A 22,955-nucleotide genomic window follows, 5' to 3' on the forward strand; every position below is an offset into this window, starting at 1 on the left:
CAATAAAACATTATGACTTACTTGCAGAATATAGAACAGGACCAGATCTACTCGTAACACATTTTGTTTCAAGTTGGGCGCCAACTTATGAAGGTTTCACTTTCACGTGACCCAATCTTGACTTGATTGCAATTTCGGAGATGCAAAAATATTTTAAAAATCAGGAAAGCATTATGACATACTTGAAGAGCTAATATTGCAGAATATAAAACAGGGCCAGATCTACTCGAAACACATTTCATTTCAAGTTGGGCGCCAACTTAAGAGGGTTTCAGTTTTACGTGACCCCATTTTGACCTCATGAACATTTCTGAGATGCAAGAATATTTTTTAAATCAAGAAAACATTATGACTTACTTGCAGAATAATCGTAACACATTTTGTTTCATGTTGGGCGCCAATTTATAAAGGCTTCAGTTTCACTTGATCCAATCTTGACTTGAGTACAATTTCGGAGATGCAAAAAAAAAAAAAATGAGGAAAGCATTATGACATACTGGAAGGGCTAATATTGCAGAATTTAAACCAGGACCAGTTAAATACAGCACCGCTTGATTTCAGTGATTTCAGTAATTCTCTCCACACTCACAATCTGATCCGTTGAACAAGTAAAAAAACAGTAAGTTCGGCCAGGTCGACCTATAAATACCCTCCAACATTTAGAACGAATTTGGAAATTTTCCGAAAAAGATAACATTTGCCAAAAATTCTGCTAACATCATAAAAATACCGAATATAGCCGTTATATTAGGGTCTGTATGAGGTGCACCTACATAGGCATTGTTTGTCACAAGCCATTACCATATTCAGATTCGAAACTTGAAATAAACGGTGAATAATGTAGCTAAAATCATCAAAATACCCTACATAGGGAGGTACCGTTATATCGGAGATATACGAAGAACTGGATCTGCATAGACGATTTTCTGCCTTAGGTTGTATTATTCATTACGAACTTCAAACGCCAAATTGGAAACAATTCCGGTGAATAATGTCGCTAAAATCATCAAAATACCGAATATAGGGAGGTACCGTTGTATGGGGGCTATACGAAGATGTGGACCTGCATAGACGATTTTCTGCCTTAGGCTGTAGTATCCATTTCGAACTTCAAATGCCAAATTTGAAACAATTCCGCTGAATAATGTCACTAAAATCATCAAAATACCGAATATAGGGAGATACAGTTATATGGGGACTATACGAAGACGTGGACCTGCACAGACAATTTTCTGCCTTAGGCTGTAGTATTCAAAATGAACTTCAAACGCCAAGTTTTGAAACAATTCCGTTGAATAATGTCTCTAAAATCATCAAAATACCGAATATAGGGAGGTACCGTTTTATGGGGGCTATACGAAGACCTAGACCTGCATAGACAATTTTCTGTCACAGGCTGTAGTATCCATTTCGAACTTCAAATGCCAAATTTGAAATAATTCCGGTGAATAATGTCACTAAAATCCACAAAATACCGAATATCGGGAGGTACCGTTATATGGGGGCTATACGAAGACGTGGACCTGCACAGACAATTTTCTGTCTCAGGCTATAGTATCTATTTCGAACTTCAAATGCCAAATTTGAAATAATTCCGGTGAATAATGTCGCAAAAATCATCAAAATACTGAATATCGGGAGGTACCGTTATATGGGGGCTATACGAAGACGTGGACCTACATGGTCATAATCGAACATAACCTGCCTACTGGCAAAATAAACATGTGTGCAAAATGTTAGCCTTCTATCTCAATTCGTTCAAAAGATAGCGTGAATATAACAGACAGACAGACGGACATGGCTATATCCTCTTCGAATTCTGATCAAGAATATATATACTTCGTTGGGTCTGACATGAGTATTTCGTGGAGTTACAAAGGGAAAGATAAAATTAATATACCCTCCATAGTATGATGGAGGGTATAAAAACAATGTATTCAGAGAGTAACAACATTGAGAGAACGTAAAAGAGCGACTCCTCTGGCCAGATCCTGATTTAAGCCACATGACCAATGTTATAAATCAATTTCAAACGATTTTCGTTTTTCAAATCTCTTTCCGGCTCACCCCAATAAACATCCATAGCATGCGATAGTATACCTGGCCTTATGTAGCGTAATTAGTTTCTTTTCATGCTCTTGGATTCCGTTTCACTTCCGAGCTAATGGAATTTGATTAAGTGATTGATGGATTTTTTTTCAAATCATTTTTTTTTTTTTGATTTAAAATGAAAGTTTGATAGATCAATTATTCATAGAAATAAAAATTATTTCGAACTTATTTTAGATTAGATACATTCCTAAATCTATCAAAAAATAAAACAAAAATTGATTTTTTTCATGCTCGAAGGACCAAATGTCTTGCCATAAAGGAAAATGACTTATCTAGGCCAAGAAATTAACTCTGGCTTAAAAATAGAGCTCCTATGAAAAGGGGCAGGAGGTAAATACAGGGTGAGATGAAAAAACTGCAACTGATTTCAGACTGCTGTCATTTCTAAGCCACTCGTCCGATAGCTGTTACAATTATTCCAGTGACAGCTCATTATATTGTGTATAAGCGTCCCAAGGCATTTTGGTGAGAATTTTCCAGAACATTAGTTATTCGTGATGGAATTCAAGCGTGATAGTGTGATTTCTTTATATTTGGCTGGAAGACCACAAGTGGCTATCGTTAGAGCACTCCAGCATTTAAATGTGCATAAATCGTTTGTGTCTCGTACCATCGCTCGTTACCGTGATACTGGTAGCGTAGCCTGATGTCAAGGAAGTAGACGGAAGAAAACAACCACATCAGCAGAAATGGTTCGAAAAGTAAAGAGGCGACTTGATCGAAACCCGCGTCGCAGTGGCCAAAAAATGAGCTGAACATATCGCCATATTCCATTTGGCAAATATTGAAAAATGTGCTCGGCGAAAAGCCATTGAAATTCCAAAAAGTGCAAGAACTTACACCGCAACAGAAGGAAAATAGACTCAAAAGAGTTGCTTCGCTTGGCCGAAAATGGTGAACTGCGGAATTTGGTTTTCTCCGTCTCCGATGAGAAAACATTCGTTGTCCAGCAGTTTGTAAACAAACAAAATGATCGTGTATACTTGCCGAAGAGGTCAGCTGAGAATGTGCACCACATTCGTTGGCCACCAGAACTCAAGCGCCGGCCATGGTGATGGTGTGGGCTGCCATAACAGCCAATGGTCGTTCTCCACTCGTATTAATCGACCGTGGCATCAGAATAAATACCGAATATTATCGCGAAAATATTCCGGAGGGTGTATTAAAGCCTTGGACATGCAAAAATTTTGGCCGCAGCATAAACGCAGAGTAAAATTCAATGTCGATTTAGCGATGTCCGTCCGTCTATCCGTCTGTCTGTGGAAATCACTCTAGCTTCCGAACGAAATGAAGTAGATCGATAAAATTTTACTCAAATATATATTATGTCTGCAGGACTTTTGGTATTGAAAATGGGTCATGTAGGTCCACGGTTTGGTATAGCCCGCATATAATGGTACCTCCCGATATTCGGTACTTCGTTGATTTTAGCGACATTATTCACCGGAATTGTTTCAAATTTGGTATTTGAAGTTCGTACTGGATACTGCAACGTAAGACAGAAAATTGTCTGTGCAGGTCCACCTCTTCGTATAGCTCCCATATAACGATACCTCCCGATATTCGGTATTTTGATGATTTTGGCGACATTATTCAGCGATTTTTTTTTAGTTTCGCATTAGAATATTGTAATGGCTTATGACAAAAATTGCCTATGCAGGTCCACGTCGTCGTATACATACGGCTACATTCAGTATTTTTAAGATTTTAACAGAATTTTTAACGGATTTAATTTTTTATTTTGGAAAATTTGCCAAATTCGTTCCAAATTGTGGAGGGTATTCAAAGTTCGGCCCGGCCGAATTTATAGCTTTTTACCTTGTCTAATTTCAAATTTCTCAACATTTTTTTTCAACTACTGTGGCAAAACCAAGTGCATGCCTGACTTTTCTTTATCTTTTCACCGTTGTTGTTTGTACATCTGTGAAATATTAATCCATCATTTTTTTCACATGTTTTCCTCACCAAGAAACAAAAACAACAACAACAAAAGAAAAGAAAAAACGAAACTAATTATTCCATGTTTTGCTGTTGCCTTTATATCAGCATTTGTAAATGATTTGGAGCTCCTCAAAATACTTGCGAAATTTTTGAACAGCGGGGAGAGGCAGAGATTAGCTCGCTCATATCTTATCAAACAATTGAACAAAAAAAAAAACAATCTCACTTGGCAAAATTATTAGAAAAATTTCGCCCAGTTTATTTAAAACCCAAAAATCCAGATTATGATTGTGCCGTTTTGTTTTTGATAATTATTGAAATATTAGATTAAATGCAAAAACATTTCAAAAACTGGATATTTGCTTAATCGCCGCTGCTGCTGCTGCTGGACAAGGTCTGGTTGGGCGATAATAAATTGAAATGTATTAAGTAATTTTAATGGTAGAAAATAAAAAATAAGCTCGGGAGGGTTTAAATAACCTCCACCATTTGGAAAAAAAATTGGAAATTTTCAAAAAAAAAAAATAAATAAAATAAAATCCATTAACAATTCAGTTAAAATCTTAAAAATCCATTACAATATTCAATGTCATAATCCATTACAATATTCAAATACGAAACTTTAAAAAAAATCCGGTGAATAATGTCGCTAAAATCATCAACATAACGAATATGGGGAGGTACCGTTATATTGAGGCTATACGAAGACCTGGACCTGCATAGACAATTTTCTGTCACAGGCTGTAGCACCTATTAGGAACTCTAAATACGAAATTTCAAATAATTTCGGTGATTATTGTACCTAAAATCGTCAGAACACCGAATATTGAGAGGTACCGTTATATGGAGGCTGAACGAAGACGAAATTTTAAACAATTTCCGTAAATATTCTACATAAAATAATACTGAATATCAAGAGGGATAGGGTTTATGGGGGCTATACGAAGACATGGATCTATACAGACAATATTCTGTCTTAGGCTGTAGTATCCATTAAGAACTTCAAATACCAACATTGAAACAATTCCGGTGAATAATGTCGCTAAAATCATCAAAATACCGAATATCGAGAGGTACGGTTATATGGGGGCTATACGAAGACATGAACCTACACAGACAGTTTTCTGTCATAGGCTGTAGTATCCATTACGAACTTCAAATACCAAAATTCCACTGAAAAATGTCGCTAAAATCAACAAAATACCGAATATCAGGAAGTACGGTTATATGGGGGCTATACAACGATGTGGACCTGCATACGAGATTTTTCTTTCCATAGGTTGTAGTACCAATTAAGATGTTCCAATACAAAATTTGAAACGATTCCGGAGAATAATGTCGCCAAAATCATCAAAATACCGAATATCGGAAGGTACGGTTATATGGGGGCTATACGAAGACATAGACCCACACAGACAATGTGATATCATAGGCTGTAGTATCCATTTCGAACTTCAAATACCAAATTTGAAACGATTCCGGTGAATAATGTCGCTAAAGTCATTAAAATACCGAATATCGGGAGGTACGGTTATATGGGGGCTATACGAAGACATAGACCTGCACAGACAATTTCATGTCATAGGTTGTAGTATCCATTACGAACTTCAAATACCGAATTTGAAACAATGTCGGTGAATAATGTCGCTAAAATCTTCAAAATACCGAATATCGGGAGGTACGGTTATATGGGGGGCTATACAACGACGTGGACCTGCTTACGAGATTTTTTCCATAGGTTGTAGTACCAATTAAGATGTTCCAATACGAAATTTGAAACGATTCCGATGAATAATGTCGCTAAAATCATCAAAATATCGAATATCGGGAGGTACGGTTATATGGGGGCTATACAACGACGTGGACCTGCTTACGAGATTTTTTCCTAAAGGCTGTAGTACTAATTAAGATGTTCCAATACGAAATTTGAAACAATTCCGGTGTATAATGTCTCTAAAATCATCAAAATACCGAATATCGGGAGGTACGGTTATATGGGTGCTATGCGAAGACATGGACCTACACAGACAATTTTCTGTCTTAGGCTGTAGTATTCATTACGAACTTCAAATACTGAATTTGAAACAATTCCGGTGAATAAAGTCGCTAAAATCATCAAAATATGGAATATCGAGAGGTACGGTTATATGGGAGCTATACGAAGACATGAACCTACACAGACAATTTTCTGTCATAGGCTGTAATATCCATTACGAACTTCAAATACCGAATTTGAAACAATTCCGATGAGTAATGTCGCTAAAAACAACAAAATACCGAATATCGGGAGTTACGGTTATATGGGGGCTATACGAAGGCATAGACCTGCACAGACAATTTTCTGCCTTAGGCTGCAGTATCCATTACAAACTTCAAATACCGAATTTAAAACAATTCCGGTGAATAAAGTCGCTAAAATCATCAAAATACCGAATATCGGGAGTTACGGTTATATAGGGGCTATACAACGACGTGAAACTGCATACGAGATTTTTTTCCATAGGTTGTAGTACCAATTAAGATGTTCCAATACGAAATTTGAAACGATTCCGGTGAATAATGTCGCTAAAGTCATTAAAATACCGAATATCGGGAGGTACGGTTATTTGGGGGCAATACGAAGACATAGACCTGCACAGATAATTTTCTGTCAAAAGCTGTAGTATCCATTACGAACTTCAACTATCAAATTTGAAACAATTCCGTTGAATAATGTCGCTAAAGTCATCAAAATATCGAATATCGGGAGGTATGGTTATATAGGGGCTATAAAACGACGTGGACCTGCACACGAGATTTTTTTCCATAGATTGTAGTACCAATTAAGATGTCCCAATACGAAATTTAAAACGATTTCGGTGAATAATGTCGCTAAAGTAATTAAAATACCGAATATCGGGAGATACGGTTATATGGGGGCTATACGAAGACATAGACCTGCACAGACAATTTTCTGTCATAGGCTGTAGTATCTATTACGAACTTCAAGTACCGAATTTGAAACACTTGCGCTGAATAATGTCGCTAAAAAATCGGGAGGTACGGTTATATGGGAGCTATACAACGACGTGGAATTGCACAGACAATTTTCTGTCTTAGGCTTACGAACTTCAAATTACTTCATTACGAACTTCAAATACCAAATTTGAAACAATTCCGGTGTATAATGTCTCTAAAATCATCAAAATACCGAATATCGGGAGGTACGGTTATATGGGGGCTATACGAAGACATAGACCTGCACAGATAATTTTCTGTCATAGGCTGTAGTATTCATTACGAACTTCAAATACCAAATTTCCGGTGAATAATGTCGCTTAAATCACCAAAATACCGAAAAGATGGAGGTACCATTATATGGACCTACATGGCCCATTTTCAAATAACAAAAGTCCTGCAGACATGATATACATTTGAGTAACATTTAGCTAGAGTGTTTTCTACCGACGGACAGAATATGCTAATAGAATATGCTAATCAAAAATGTATATCCTTTGTGGGGTCTATAATGCATATTTCGAGGTGTTACAAACGGAATTAATAAACTTAATATACCCTCTATACTAAGGTGGAGGATATAAAAAGATAAACTCTAAACTATTGACTCACTGGTTTCAATGTCTCCATATGACGCCTCTTGGACTACGGACTCACTGGTTACAGTTTCACTATGTGGCCCTGTACGAACTAATGACTTACATGTTTGACGGAACTACAATTGCAACCATCATAAATCAATTGTGGTTTCAATAGTCTGATGGAAAGACTGACGGGTTTTGACCTATGGAAAAAATCGAAGAGTCGACTTTTGGTTTCGTCTACGTATCTCTAGTTTGCTTCGTGAATACTCCCCATATTAATGCCAAATTATAATGGAAATCGACGGCAGGAATTTAGTGCGGCTCTGTAATCCCTTTATGAAACGTCACAAAACATGCCTAGCCATGACTTCAAGCTTCTTATGTACATACAGCTTAATCTCTGCGCTCACCAACAGACAACTTGTAATTCCCCTTTACAAGTTATATTTTCTTCTGTCGCCTTTCCTTTCTACCTTCCCCGACTTCGTTGAGGTGAGATAAAAAGTATAAAAACTTGAAGACAAGTTTTCTCATTTACATTGGCGCGACAAAAAATAATTATCATTTTACAAAATTTCTCCGGAAACTGGAAAGGTAACTGTCTGTCATTTTAGCAGACGACGACGGATGAAGTATTGACACAAGTGGGCTTTAAGAGATCCCGCAATCAAGACAGTTTTTTTTTTCTTGGAGAGGAAAATAAAAAGAAAATATCGTATTTGATCCATTACAGATCGAACTGCTTACAGGTCATATTATTCGCCGAAGATATTGAAGAAAAGTAGAAAACCTATTGAAAGAAATCCCTAAAAATTCTTAATAACTTTATTTTGTGGCTGGTATCAATTGGAAACCCCTGTATTATTTGGACCCTTACAATTTTCAATTTTGTTGTTGTAAAGATCAAAGAGTTGAGGGGGAGGGGGAGAGTGAGGGGTTAGCAAAGTAGGAAAACCAATACACCAAGATCCCTGATCATGGCCGTATTTTGTGCTTGTCGTTTTATTTTTATTTATTTTTCCTTTTTATACCTTTCACCATTCTATGGAGGGTATACAGGGTGAGATAAAAAAAAAACTGCAACAAAGTCAAGCGCCATAATTTTTATTTTTTTAAATTTCTATTGAATGAAAGCAAAAAATGTCGGAAATAGCATCAAATTTTAGAAAAAAGTTTAGATTTGTTCGAATTCATCACCTTTGGCACGAATTATGGCCTTCAAACGGCCAATGAAACCGTCACACGCTGCCCGAATGTTGCTCTGCGGTATTTTGGCCTATTCACGGCGAAGCGCTTGCTTGAGGTGATCGACACTTTGGTATTTCCTTTAGTGCCAATCTTGCTTTCCAAAATACTCCAGACACAATAGTCCAACGGATTGGTATCTGGAGATTTTGGTGGCCATTGTGCGCTGGAAACAAAGTGGGGAACCTCATTTTGTAAGCATTCTTGGATGGCGCCCATGCTGAGTGCAATGGCGCTGAATTCTGTAGGAATGTCAAAGGTCTGCGTTGGAATGTCCCAAATGTTTGCGTGCCCAAGGCTTTAAAACACCCTCCAGAATATTTTTGCGATAATATTCGGCATTTATTCTGATGTCACGGTCGTATTAATCATATGAGCGAAGAGCGACCATTGGCTGTTATGGCGGTCCACACCATCCCCATGGCCGGCGCTTGAGTTCTGGTGGCCAACCGAAAGTACACATTCTCAGCTGACCTCTTTGGCAAGTAAACACGTTAATTTTGTTTGTTCACAATGAGCTGTCACTGGAATTATCTTAGCAGCTGTCGGACGAGTGGCTTAGAAATGACAGCAGTCTAAAGTTGCTTGCAATTTTTTCATCTAACCGTTTATATCGTCTTCACCACAGATCCTGCTTTAGCAAAAATATTTGGAAGCGTGAAATTTGATGAGAGTTGGATACTTATTTCCAGAAGGAGTGATCCGATCTCTACCCTCTTTATACAGATTTTGTGTTGATGAAAATGATGAGATGTGCCAAGTCTAAAAAGAATCGGATATCAATTTCCTGTTTTATGAGCTTCATGGATACTCGAAATTTTGACCCTTTGTGGGAGAGGTACCAGAAGAAATGGACCGATATATTCCATCTTCACACCAGACCTTTGGTTAATAAAAATATTGTTATGTGTGCAATTTGAAGAGAACCAGATATTTATTTCGGATTTTATGATCGTTTTTGTTATTCTAGGTAGGTAGGAGATACCAGAAGGAATGATCCGATGCCTACCCTCTTTATAGAAGATCTTGTGTTGATGGAAATTATGAGATGTGCCAATTCTGTTTTATGAGCTTCATGCATACTCGAAATTTTGACCCTTTGTGGGAGAGGTACCTAAAGGAATGGACCGATATATCCCATCTTCACACCAGACCTTTGTTTAATAAAAATATTGTAATGTGTGTAATTGGAAGACAATTGGACACTGTCCAAAGAGACCTAGGGTCTAAAACAATTTTTTCGATGAGGCACATTTTTTTAAAAAAAATTCTAGTGGTAGGTCTTTTACCCTGATTCCGGGAAATTAAGAGTGTCAGCTATAATTTGCCGTCAATTTTGTTAACCCCCTTTTTCGACTTTTTTTGGGGTTTTAAAAAACCGGATCCAAAAAACGGATAATTTGACTATAACTTCCGAACCGATTCTAAGAACCCCATCATGTGACCTATTATTGGGTAGATTTTTTATAAGCTTTCCAACTTTTTCGGGTAAGTAGATCCGGGTCTAGTTCGGTCCTTAACCCGGACGTTCGGGTCAAAAACATGGGGTCCCGGGTCCGTACCCCAAGAAAAAAATAGTTTCTCGGAAAAAATTTCGAAAGAATCGAAGAGCTTTTACTAAACAAGAGATGTTCCCTCTTTGCATTTGGGCGCCGACATCAAGGAACAGAGTATCCAACCTAACATTTGCTTACAAACCTGATTTTTATAAAAAAAAATTATATCATTATATAGCCCACAAAAACTCATCCTACTCACCTTGGCCGCTGCGAAACCATCTGGATTGCAACTGGGCAATAAATGTATTTCCGTTGTATTCAATAGCTGTTGAATTTCTCCGACATTTTCATAATTTTTCACAAGATATTGAGCCAAATATACGATCATTTGACGACCCAAAGTCTCGTCGCCATGGATGTTGGCGGTAACTTTTACCACGGGACGCAATAAATCACCCGCACTGGCATCTTCACCCGGTGCCGAGAGAGCCAAAACATTAAGATCGCGTTTTTGCAAGGTTTTACCGATCGAATATGCACGCGCCAAATGGGGATATTCTTCCTGTAGGCGAGCGAACAACGAACGAATTTCTCCGTTATTTAGATATTTGGGCGCCACTAGGAAATTCTTTTCTTGCGACGACGCAGACGCATCACCATAGACACCACGACTTAGAACACAACATAACAGTAGCGAGACGAAGAACATGAATTTACGACACGACCACTGTGAGTCACGACGACTACTTGTTGGATTACGTCGAACGCCATTGCTTCTAGAACGCAGCAGTGTCGCACCTGCGCACATTTTTTCTCTTTTTTTCACTCACAATTCACTTGGATGGCTTAAAACTTTTCCACCGAGCCACACAAAAAATTGGATTTAAATTTTTCCTTTCTTTGGCGATTTTCACACCACTCGGACACACACACACTTTGTATTTTTTTTTTTTATTTTTTGCTACTTTGTGCAAAACATGTAGCCCATGTAATCTTTTTTCCAATACTTTTTTTTCTTGGATTTTTAACACCTCTTATTATATTTCTTTTTATTATTTGCTGACGTTGAGAGGTCGATTTCTCCCTCTCTCTTTGTATGACTGATGCACTTGGAATTCTTTGTTGTTGCTGCTGCTGTTGCCTTTGTCACGACACGGCTTCTTTTTGTGACACACACTATAATTTTCTTTATTTTTTATATTTATTATTTAATTTTCTTATTAATTAAAACATAATATAAACAAAAAGAAACGAAAACAAGACACCGATATGAGACGAGCAAAGCAAGCGAACGAAACAAAAACCGGACGTGAATTTGTTGTGTTTATGGTCTTGTCAAACACAACTAGGGATGACACATCGAACTATACAGTCAACATCGATGGTGGCGATAGTTTGTTTTTTGGCAGCAATATCGATGGACGAGTCAATGCAGTCTTGCCAGATGAAATTTTAGACTCATAGTTAATTAGTTGAGAGATGCCGGTAATTGATGAGGATTTTTTACAACAATATTAGGAAAAGGAAAGGGGATTTTTAAGGGAAAGTTTTAAAAAAAATGATTTAAATACGGTATTTCAAGGAACGGAAGGTATTTTAATGTAAACTACAGACAATAGAGAGTGAATATTTAAGGGAAAGATTCTAGAGAAAAACGAACTGGATAGAAGGGAAGTTTTAAATAATGATCTAATAACGGTATTTCAAGGAACGGACGACAATTATTACAAACTACAGACAATAGAGAGTGGATATTTTAGCGAAAGGTTCTAGAGAAAAATAAACTGGATATTCTAGAGAAATTTTTGGGAAACGATCGTGGAAATTTTAATGAACGATTTAAAAGAAATTTGTGATAGAAGAATGTGTACATTTTGAGGATTTCGAGAAACGTTTAATCATGGCACAATAAAAAGGTAAGGTAGAGCTTCCAACTAATTACAATTTTTTTTTTAGTGTGCCCGACTTTTGCCATTTTTTTTTGAATATATTTGTTGTTGTAAAAAATAAAAACAAAATGTTTTGAAAATCAATGATTCAATATTGCATTCGGCAAATATTGAAAAATGAGCTCGGGGAAAAGGCATTGAAATTCCAAAAAGTGCAAGAACTTACACCGCAACAGGAACAGAACAGACAATAGACTCAAAAGAGCTAAAGAGCTGCTTCGCTTGGCCGAAAGTGGTGAACTGCCGAATTTGGTTTTCTCCGATGGGAAAACATTCGTTGTCCAGCAGTTTGTAAACAAACAAAATGATCATGTTTACTTGCCAAAGAGGTTAGCTGAAAATGTGTACCTTCGGTTGGCCAACAGAACTCAAGCGCCGCCCATCGTCATTGTGGGGGTCGCCCTAACAGCGGATGGTCGCTCTCTGCTCGTATTAATCGTCCGTTGCATCAGAATAAATGCCGAATATTATAGCGAAAATATTCTGCAGGGTGTATTAAAGCCTTGGGCCGCAAACTTTTTGACCGTAGACTTTGGGCATTCCAACAGGACTCAGCATCTGGAGCATGGTAGATGCATCAACGCTTGGGAGCATTGATATGTCAAAAAAATTTAAATGTTTTTTTTTTTTTTTTCAAATATAAGTAGAGTTTTATATGTTTTGTTATACGACGTCATCCGGAGGTTATTATAATTCAAATTTTTCAACAATTTTTAAATTTAAATAATTTTTCATTCAACATTTTCAATTCAAAAATTGGTTTGACAGTTCATTGTCTCAGCAGCCTTGCCTTTGCCTTTTTAGGGACATGGAAATCGATAAGTGACCACAGTAGGGTTATACAAATCAATGTTTCATTGCTGCTTTTAACTATTGTGAATTAAATATTGTAATCTGCCCCGACACTCTCTCACGTAAGGCGAAAAAATCAACACGAAGAAAGAAAAATTTGGAAAATTTTCAATTCAACAGCTTCAAAAGTCTTCAGAGTTGTGGAAAAACGTATCCTCTTAAATGTGTGTGGATAAAAATTATCAAAATATAAACGCTCCCTTCAAGGGCCCAGGAAAATAAGCAAATAATCAACATCCTCCATCCAATCGACCAAAGGCACACCAACAACAACAACATCAGCAGACAAGAAAAGATTGAGTAATTTTTTAGCAAAGAAAACAACAGACAGACAAGCAGGTAGTTCACACACACACGTACACCACTACTACTACTACGTTGTTGTCGTTTCGTTAAAGTCTAGACGATCACCACTTACCTAGAATAAGGAAGCTAGGAAAGAAGAACTCACAGAGGCGTACATTAACCTTGAAACAATGCCCAACTCAAGAGCCTCGGCCGCGGCCGAAGTGGTCCACACTGGATCCGGACCCCAGCCATTGGTGAAAATTGGCCACTATCTGCTGGGTGCTACTTTGGGCACGGGCACCTTTGGTAAGGTCAAAATTGGTGAACATCAAATGACCAAACACAAGGTGGCGGTGAAGATTCTGAACAGGCAAAAAATCAAATCCCTCGATGTGGTGGGCAAGATTAGACGTGAAATTCAAAATCTCAAACTTTTCCGACATCCCCACATTATCAAGTTGTATCAGGTGATATCCACACCCACGGATATTTTCATGATCATGGAATATGTCAGCGGGGGCGAGCTGTTCGATTACATTGTCAAGCATGGCAAGCTGCAGGAACACGAGGCCAGGCGTTTCTTCCAGCAAATCATTTCCGGTGTGGACTATTGCCATCGCCATATGATTGTCCATCGTGACTTGAAACCGGAAAATCTGCTGTTGGACCACAATCGCCATGTAAAAATTGCCGATTTCGGTTTGTCCAACATGATGTTGGATGGTGAGTTCCTGAGGACATCTTGTGGCTCCCCGAATTATGCTGCTCCTGAAGTTATCTCGGGCAAGTTGTATGCTGGTCCTGAGGTAGACATCTGGTCATGTGGTGTAATTTTATATGCCCTGCTGTGTGGCACCTTGCCTTTTGACGATGAACATGTTCCAACATTGTTCCGGAAAATCAAATCTGGCATATTTCCCATACCGGAATATTTGAACAAGCAGGTGGTGAATTTGGTGTGTCAAATGTTACAGGTGGATCCGCTGAAGCGAGCCAACATCGAGGAGATTAAAAAACATGAATGGTTCCAAAAGGATTTGCCATCCTATCTCTTTCCCTCTTCGATTGAACAGGATTCCAATGTCATTGATACCTATGCAGTGTCGGAGGTATGTTCGAAATTCGGTGTCAAGGAACAGGAGGTGCACAATGCTCTGCTGAGTGGTGATCCCCATGACCAATTGGCCATTGCCTATCATTTGATAATTGACAACAAGCGTTTTGCTGATGAGGCTGCCAAGACGGAAATAAATAATTTCTTTGTTGCCGGCTCACCACCGCCGGCGGCCCACTCACCAAATGAGCCGCAAGATCCTAATTTTGGTGGTGGATCTTCATCGGGTACCTCCACGCCGGGTAGAACGTCCTTGACACCATCCATGAAACCCCATCCGGAACGTATAGCGCCGCTGCGCGAACGGCAACTGGCCATGGCAGTACAGGCCCAGGGAGGTGGAGCCTTCCCCGAGAAGGCTGCCCGCGGTACACCCATTAAACGCGCCAAATGGCATTTGGGTATACGTTCGCAGAGTAAACCCAACGATATTATGTTGGAGGTGTATCGTGCCATGAAAGCCTTGGATTATGAATGGAAAATCATCAATCCCTATCATGTACGGGTGCGCCGTCAAAATCTGAAAAATGGTACCTATTCCAAGATGTCTTTGCAGCTATATCAGGTGGATGCCAAAAGTTATTTACTCGATTTCAAATCGCTGACCAACGATGAAGTGGAACAGGGTGATGATGTTATTTTGGAAAGTCTAACACCACCACCGTTGAGTCACTCCGGGGTAATGCCACCCCAGCCCACGGGCCATCATACAATGGAATTTTTTGAAATGTGTGCTGCTCTTATTATACAGCTGGCCCGTTGAAGTGGAGGTGCTGACTATTTTTCAAAAAAAAAAAAAAAAAATTATTTTCATAATTTTATAAGCTATCCCAAAGTCGTACTATGTATCAGCTCAAGGTGTCGTAATGGCCTTGATATATTCTATCTATCGTAAATGTAAACGAAAACTACATGCATCAAAATAATTATTATTGTTGTTTATTTAGAAATTATTATTATTCTATTTTATATTCCAAATATATATCTTTAATCGCCCCTCACCCAAAAATTGTCTCTCTCCCCCCACGCTCTTGGTTTAAAAAACAAAAAACACTTTCTTTGTTGGCTTGTTTTGTTGATTTTCTTGGAATTAATTTTTAAAATATTATTAGTGTTTTTTAAATATTCAAATATTTAAAGGCAATTTTATTTTATTTTTATTTTCTTTCAAAGGCAATATCATCTAATGTATGGCATGATTTATTAATTATTTTAATTTTTTCTCTTTGTATTAGTATTGTAAGTTTTATTTCTTCTGTTAATAAAGGTTAAGTGCTATTCAGAAAAAAAGTATTAACAAAAATGGAATATGAGTAGTTTTTTTATTTTGATCAAAACCAATTTCAATGAAGGGCAAGTACTTAAATGTCAAAGGTCATAAAACTCCACACAAATGTATAAAGGGTGAGATGAAAAAACTGCAACCATATTCACACTGCTGTCATTTCTAAGCCACTCGTCCGACAGCTGTTAAAATTATTCCAGTGACAGCTCATCATATTGTTTACAAGCGTACAAAGTCATTTTGGTGAGAAATTTCCATAAAAAAAGTTATTCGTGATGGAATTCAAGCGCGATAGGGTGATATCTTCATATTTGGCTGTAAAACCGCAAGTGGCTATCGTTAAAGACTCCAGCATTTAAATGTGAATAAATGATTAATCTTGGTCCCGGTTTTGGAATGGCTCCCACACAAAGATAACGCAATTTTTAAGTTTTATGGAGATAACTGCCACATTTATGAATCAATTAAGCTAGGATTTGGCAATAGAAGATATTCTTGGGCGAAGATTTTTTTTTTTAAAAAGTCACCCACTTGGGTCTATATTTAGATATGGGTTCCACACAGCATTACCACATTTTTTTTTCGTTTTTTACGATAATTCTGATTTTTCTAAACAGATTGTATTGTAATTTGATATTATGGGTTCTTATTAGGAACCTCAACTCTCTACAAAAAATTTTCAATCTTGGACCAGGTTTTGGAATAGCTCCCAAACAAAGATAACGTAATTTTTAAGTTTTATGATGATAACTGACACATTTATGAATCAATTAGGCTAGAATTTGGCAATAGGGGCTATTCTTGGGCGAAGAAAACTTTTTCAAATAGTCATCCACTTGAGTCCATATTTAGATATGGCTCCCACACAAAATGTCCTCCAATTTTAAGACTTTATACGATAATTCTGATTTTTCTATACAGATTGTGCTGTAAATTTGCATTATGGCTTCCTATTAGGAACCTCAACTCTCTGCCAAAAATTATCAATCTTGGTCCTGGTTTTGGAATAGCTCCCACAGAAGGATACCAAAATGTGGAAACTTAATGGAGATAATTTTCAGATTGATTAAGCTAGAATTTGGAATTATGAGTTCCACTATGCGAGGCTACCAACTACAAAAAACCTCCACATAGGTTCATATAACTCCCCTACAGAATTGTTTCTATTTCGGAGCTTTTTGAAGATAATTGCCATATTTATAGGTCGAAATTGATGAAAGTTTACATTATGAGTTTATATTGGTTAAAGCATCTTCCAGCTGAAATTTATCTGCATGGACCCAGTTTTTGGCGTAGAACCCATTCAAAAATATCACAATATTTTTTAGGTTATGTGGTATTAACTTTCATATTTATGAACCGTTTTTGTTGTAAATTGGTATATTTGGTTCTCATTGGATAAGCGAACTGCCTGCCAAGAATTATTGATTTAGGTTTACAGTTTGATATAGCTTCCATACAAAATCGCCTCTATTTTGGAGCTGTTTGAAGATAAATTCCATATTTATAGGTCGAAATTGCTACAATTTTGTATTATGAGTCTTCATCGGGTAAAGCATCTTCCAACTGAAATTTATCTACATGGACCCAGTTTTTGCTGTAGAACCCATTCAAATGTATCACAATATTTGAGGTTATGTGGCATTAATTCTCATATTTATGAACCGTTTTTGTTGTAAATTGGCATACTTGGTTTTCATTGGATAAGCGAACTGCCTGCCTAGAATTAATAATCTAGGTCCACAGTTTTATATAGCTCCCATATAAAAGTGCCCCTAATTTGAAGCTTTTTGAGGATAATTTCCATATTTATAGGTCAAAATTGCTGAAATTTCGCATTATGAATTGTCACTAGGTAAAGCATCTTCCAACTTAAATTCATCGGCATGGATCCAGTGTTTGGTGTGGAACCCATTCAAATGTATCGAAATATTTGAGGTTATGTGGAGTTAATTTTCATGTTTATGAACCGTTTTTATTGTAAATTTGTATATTTGGGTATTATTGAATAAGTGAACTGCCTGCCTAGAATTATTAATTTAGGTTCACAGTTTGATATAGCTCCCATACAAAAGTACCCCTATTTTGGAGCCTTTTGAACATAATTGCCATATATATGGGTCGAATTTGCTGCAGTTTGGCTTTATGAGTTTTCATCGGGTAAAGCATCTTTCAGCCGAAATTTATCCGCATGGACGCAGTTTTTGGTGTAGAACCCATTAAAACGCATCACAATATTTGAGGTTATGTGGCATTTATTCTCATATTTATGAACCGTTTTTATTGTAAATTGGTATATTGGGGTTTCATATGATATACAAACTGCTTGCCAAAAATGGTGAACCTAGCTTTACATTTTGGTATACCTGTCACACAAAGGAGCCTCCAGATTGGAGTTTTTTGATGATAATTGGTACATTAATTGCCAGAAATTCCTGTATTTCTGCATTTTGATTTGTCATTGGGTAAAACATACTCCAGCCGAAAATTATCTACATGGACTCAGGCTTTGGTGTACATCCCACTACAAGGTATGACAATATTTGAGGTTATGTGGCATTAATTCCTATATTTATGAAGCAATTTTGTTGTCAATTGGTGTATTGGGGTTTCATATGATATACAAACTGCTTGCCAAAAATGGCGAACCTAGCATTACATTTTGGTATACCTGTCACACAAAGATGCCTCCAATTTGGAGTTTTTTGAGGATAATTGGTACATTAATTGCCAGAAATTCCTGTAATTTTGCTTTTTGATTTGTCATTGGGTAAATCATCTTTTAGGTCAAATTTATCTACATGGACACAGGCTTTGGTATAAATCCCACTCCAATTTTTGAAGCAATTTTGTTGTAAATTGGTATATTAGTATATTATATGATATACAAACTGCCTGCCAAAAATGATGAACCTAGCTTTACATTTTGGTATGCCTACCACACAAAGGTGCCTCCAGTTTGGAGCTTTTGAATAAGGGAACTGTTATATTGTTTAATAAAAATCCTTTATTAACTTTTTTGTAAATATTATTGTTTTTATTTTTTTCTTATTAAACATTACAAACTTAAACTATTATTATTAAAAGAAACATAAAAAATATGTTATATAGAAGTTAGTTGAATTGGGTAAATTAAATTACTCTAAAAGGTATCGTTTATTTTTGCGGAGAAATTCATCAAAAGTTCGGTATTGTAAAATTGATAACTAATTTTATTTTTTGTTTTTCATTGATTTACTTTTGAAGGATAATTGTGCTGTTTTATATATACACAAAACACATTTACAGCCCGTTAATGAAATCTCGTATTTTTGTTTTGCTCTTATACTACTACTATTTCGTTTCTTTTTCCTCTGCATCTGCAGTTTTGCGATTTTTCTTCTTCAATTTATCTATTAACGATTCTATGCTATTCGCATCAACTAAACCAATAAATTTATCTACCACAACACCGTTGCGAAAAGCCAAAACAGCAGGTACAGCTTTCACTTCGAAAGTTTCCACCAATTCTGTGTTGTTTTCAACATCAATAATGGCCAAATCGATTTCGTTGGAATTCTCCAGGAGTTCTTCCATTTTGGGGGTAAGAATCTTGCAGGGATCACACCATTCGGCATGGAAATTCACAATGACGGGATTATCGCTGTTGATTACCTAAAAGGAGAAATAATAAAAAAAATGGTGGTTAAAATATTGTAAATAATTCTGAATTTAACTGTTGATGTGTTAAATATTTTCATTGGGATGTGTACTCAATTTTCTTCTACCCAAACGAATGCTGCAAAAACTAGGTATACCTTCTAACAAAAATCTCAGAAAAAGTTTTTTACAATTTTCGACTTCTTGAAGATATGGGGAGTTTATATTAGAATTTGTACAGAAGTCAATTTCTTTTACCAGAATCAGACTCTAGAACGGTGTTTGTAATTAAAGTAAATGGATACTGTTTTTCCGATTGCAATTAGGTTGTACAATATCCGTGTTCCGACTACGGCATTAGACAGAGACTTAGACTTCGATTTTGCTAATTCAGGTCCTCATAAGACGTCTATACCTAAAGCCCAAAAATATGATAAAGCTGTGACACAAAAGTGTTGTAGTTTATACCTTTTTTATGAAATATTAGCTCTGAATAGGAAAAAGAACGTTCCTTCTATGATGAAAATAATGTAGCGTCTAGGAACAAGTATAAAATACCATTTAATTTCCAAATCGAAGTCCATTATATATTTATCTCACATACCTTTTTCAAGTCTCAGACATTTTATTTCATATTTGGATATGTAATTAATAACAGTCTAAGGATCACATTTCATTCCCACGACTATCCTGGGAGGTTCAAAATGAAAGTTTTTCATTAATCCATTTCTTTCTTTCCATTTCTTTAAGAAAAGTTTGCATAGTATCCTCCGCTTTATCTACTTTTATTATCAATTTAATTTAAGTTTGCATAATTTCTACCTCATTATCTTAGTTCTGGGTTGATTCAAGCTGATTCATTCTAATGCTATTCCGGTATTATCCAGTATATGATGTGGATATACAAACAAACGTCATAACGCACACCTAATGTCTGTGTGAAGGGCACACGCTAATGAGGGGGCATACGTGAAAGAAATCACGATATATTTTATGTATTTGTTGTTGTTACTTTTAAACAACAACAAAGCTGCACATTAATGTATGCATATTGCATAATTTATTTAATTTTTTTTTGTTAACCAGAAACTTTTTTAAATCACCTGTTAGTTGACAAAGGCTGAAGCGCAAATCAATCATTTATGAGAGGTAATGAGAGCGAGAGAAAGAGAAAGTAATTTGAATGCCATGAAAACAAATCTCTCATCAATGTATGCAACTCTCTCTCCCTCTTTCCTCCCACTTTCACAAACAATGCAGACAGATCATGTACAAGGGGTTGCAAGAGATTAACAATGGATTCCATTTCTATTTCACATTCCAAGCACTTGACCTAAATATATATGACCTATTTTCGATATTTCCCATGTCATTAACACGTCTGCTTCTTCCACTTATCTTACCCCACCCCCCCCCCCCACTTACCTTTTGATCAAACTCATAATGATCTTTTACGGTAAACTTCTTATTTGCTATTTGACTTTGAGATAGAAACTTTTGAGTAGCCGATACAGCAATGGGAGCCAAACGTTGACAGGCACTTTGGGCTGAGGATGAGGCCTGGACACAGGCTACCAGACGAGGCATTAAGCCCTCAGAAGCTATTTTCAGCATGTTGTTTCCCCGCCTTGTTATCACTGGGACTGGTGGACTGAAATGAAGAAACAAACAGAACATTGAAAAATGGAGGTTAATAACACTTTACTTTTTTTTCTTTGCTAGCTGTTATCTTGAAATGCTAGTGACCGTCGCCAGAACATGCATGGAGTTATGGTAGATGATAAGATTACATTCATACACCATAACAGCGCATAATAGTCAATGTCAATTATTAACAGAGATTAAATCACCCCAATTCTTAACTAATTTACTTTGATATAATAACAAACAATTGTTAATAACGAATTGCTTGGAAATAAAAACGTCGTAATAGTATTTTGTTGTTGTATGAGGTGCATGAGGTAATAATGTATAACATTAAGCATTTTCCCACACTTACCTCTTAAGAATACTCTCAAATTGTTTACTATTTAATTGCAATCAATGGTTTTTCTTTTATTGTTTGATTTATTTATGCCTTTTCCTTTGTTTTATTGAAAATTAATTATTTATTTATTTAATTTTCCGTCACCGGAAAAAAAACTTGGGAAATAAAAAAAAACAATCTAGTCTGAAATGTCAAATTGACATTAGGGATGTGTAAGTCGAGTTCCGATTACCGAGTACTTGAATATTTATAGTCGATTTAAATTCCTGTTCAACTTATGGTCTGTTCACATGGCAGAAGAATACAGGTGGATGCATTAACGCTTGGGAGCATTGATTGGTCAAAAAAATTAAAAGTTTTTTTCAAATATAAGTAGATTTTTATATGTTTTCATGTACGACGTCATTCGGAGGTCATTATAATTCCAAGGTTTTTTTTTCAAATATAAATAGATTTTTATTTGTTTTCATATACCACGTCATTCGGAGTTTATTATAATTCCAACAACTTCTACAAATTTAAATAATTTTTCTTTCAACATTTTCAATTCCAAAATTGGTTTGACAGTTCATTGTCCCAGCAGCTGTGTCGATGCGTCTACCTTTATTCTTCTATATTACCTCTTTGGCAAGTAAACACGATCATTCTGTTTGTTTACCAACTGCTGGACAACGAATGTTTTCTCTGATCGGAGAAAACCAAATTCGACAGTTCACCATTCGGCACTCGACTAAGCGAAGCAACTCTTTAGCTCTTTTGAGTCTATCTTCTTTCTGTTGAGGTGTAAGTTCCTGCACTTTTTGGAATGGAATTTCAATGGCTTATCCCCGAGCTCATTTTTCAACATTAGCGAATGGAATATTGCGATACGTTCAGGTCACGAGCCATTTTTCGGCCACTGCGACGCGGGTTTTGGATCAAGTCGCTTCTATACTTTTCGAACCATTTCTACTGATGTTGCTGTTTTCTTCCGTCAACTTCCCTGGCTTTGTCGGGCAACGCTACCAGTATCACGGTAACGAGCGATGGTACGAGACACAAAATATTTATTCACATTTAAATGCTGGAGAGCTTTAACGATTGCCACTTGTGGCTTTCCAGTCAAATATAAAGAGATCTCACTACCACGCCTGAATTCCATCAAGAATAACTTTTATTCTGGAAAATTCTCACCAAAAATGCTTTTTTACGATTGTAAACAATGTAATGAGCTGTCACTGGAATAATTTTAACAACTATCGGACAAGTGGCTTACAAATGACAGCAGTCTTAAGGTTGGTTACAGTTTTTTCATCTCACCCTGTACAAACATCAAATTGGCAGAAGTCGCCAACACCTTGATGTGGCAACACTTTATTAATAATTGCCTTCGTCAATTGAGAAACCATTAAAATCTAATTTTTTTTTCTAATTAATTATTTTGAATAAAAATAAAAAGATTAAAAATGTAAATTTAATTGTGT

General features: G+C 36.6%; 3 protein-coding genes across 3 annotated transcripts in view; 1 reads left to right on the forward strand and 2 right to left on the reverse strand.

Moving 5' to 3' along the window:
* LOC109613934 (carboxypeptidase D-like) overlaps positions 1–11,742 on the reverse strand; it is a 77,448-nt gene extending 65,706 nt beyond the window's left edge. The window contains exon 1 of the mRNA XM_059124305.1: positions 10,638–11,742. Coding sequence (XP_058980288.1) covers positions 10,638–11,186 — 549 coding nt within the window. The 5' untranslated portion in view covers positions 11,187–11,742. The remainder of the gene's footprint in view (positions 1–10,637) is intronic.
* Positions 11,743–13,193: 1,451 nt separating this feature from the next.
* Positions 13,194–15,358, forward strand: LOC131803208 (5'-AMP-activated protein kinase catalytic subunit alpha-2-like). The gene has a single exon (XM_059124312.1). It carries the CDS (start codon positions 13,656–13,658, stop codon positions 15,342–15,344), a length of 1,689 nt encoding a protein of 562 aa, XP_058980295.1. The 5' UTR covers positions 13,194–13,655; the 3' UTR covers positions 15,345–15,358.
* A 3,608-nt stretch (positions 15,359–18,966) lies between these two features.
* On the reverse strand, positions 18,967–21,613 carry LOC131800442 (thioredoxin, mitochondrial-like). The gene is made up of 3 exons (XM_059124315.1): positions 21,505–21,613; positions 20,931–21,156; positions 18,967–19,520 (listed from the first exon to the last, which is right to left on the reverse strand). Exons 2-3 carry the CDS (start codon positions 21,117–21,119, stop codon positions 19,200–19,202), a joined length of 510 nt encoding a protein of 169 aa, XP_058980298.1. The 5' UTR covers positions 21,120–21,156; positions 21,505–21,613; the 3' UTR covers positions 18,967–19,199.
* Positions 21,614–22,955: the final 1,342 nt, after the last annotated feature.

This window comes from Musca domestica, unplaced genomic scaffold (assembly GCF_030504385.1).
Source record: "Musca domestica strain aabys unplaced genomic scaffold, Musca_domestica.polishedcontigs.V.1.1 278, whole genome shotgun sequence".
Classification (NCBI taxonomy): domain Eukaryota; kingdom Metazoa; phylum Arthropoda; class Insecta; order Diptera; family Muscidae; genus Musca; species Musca domestica.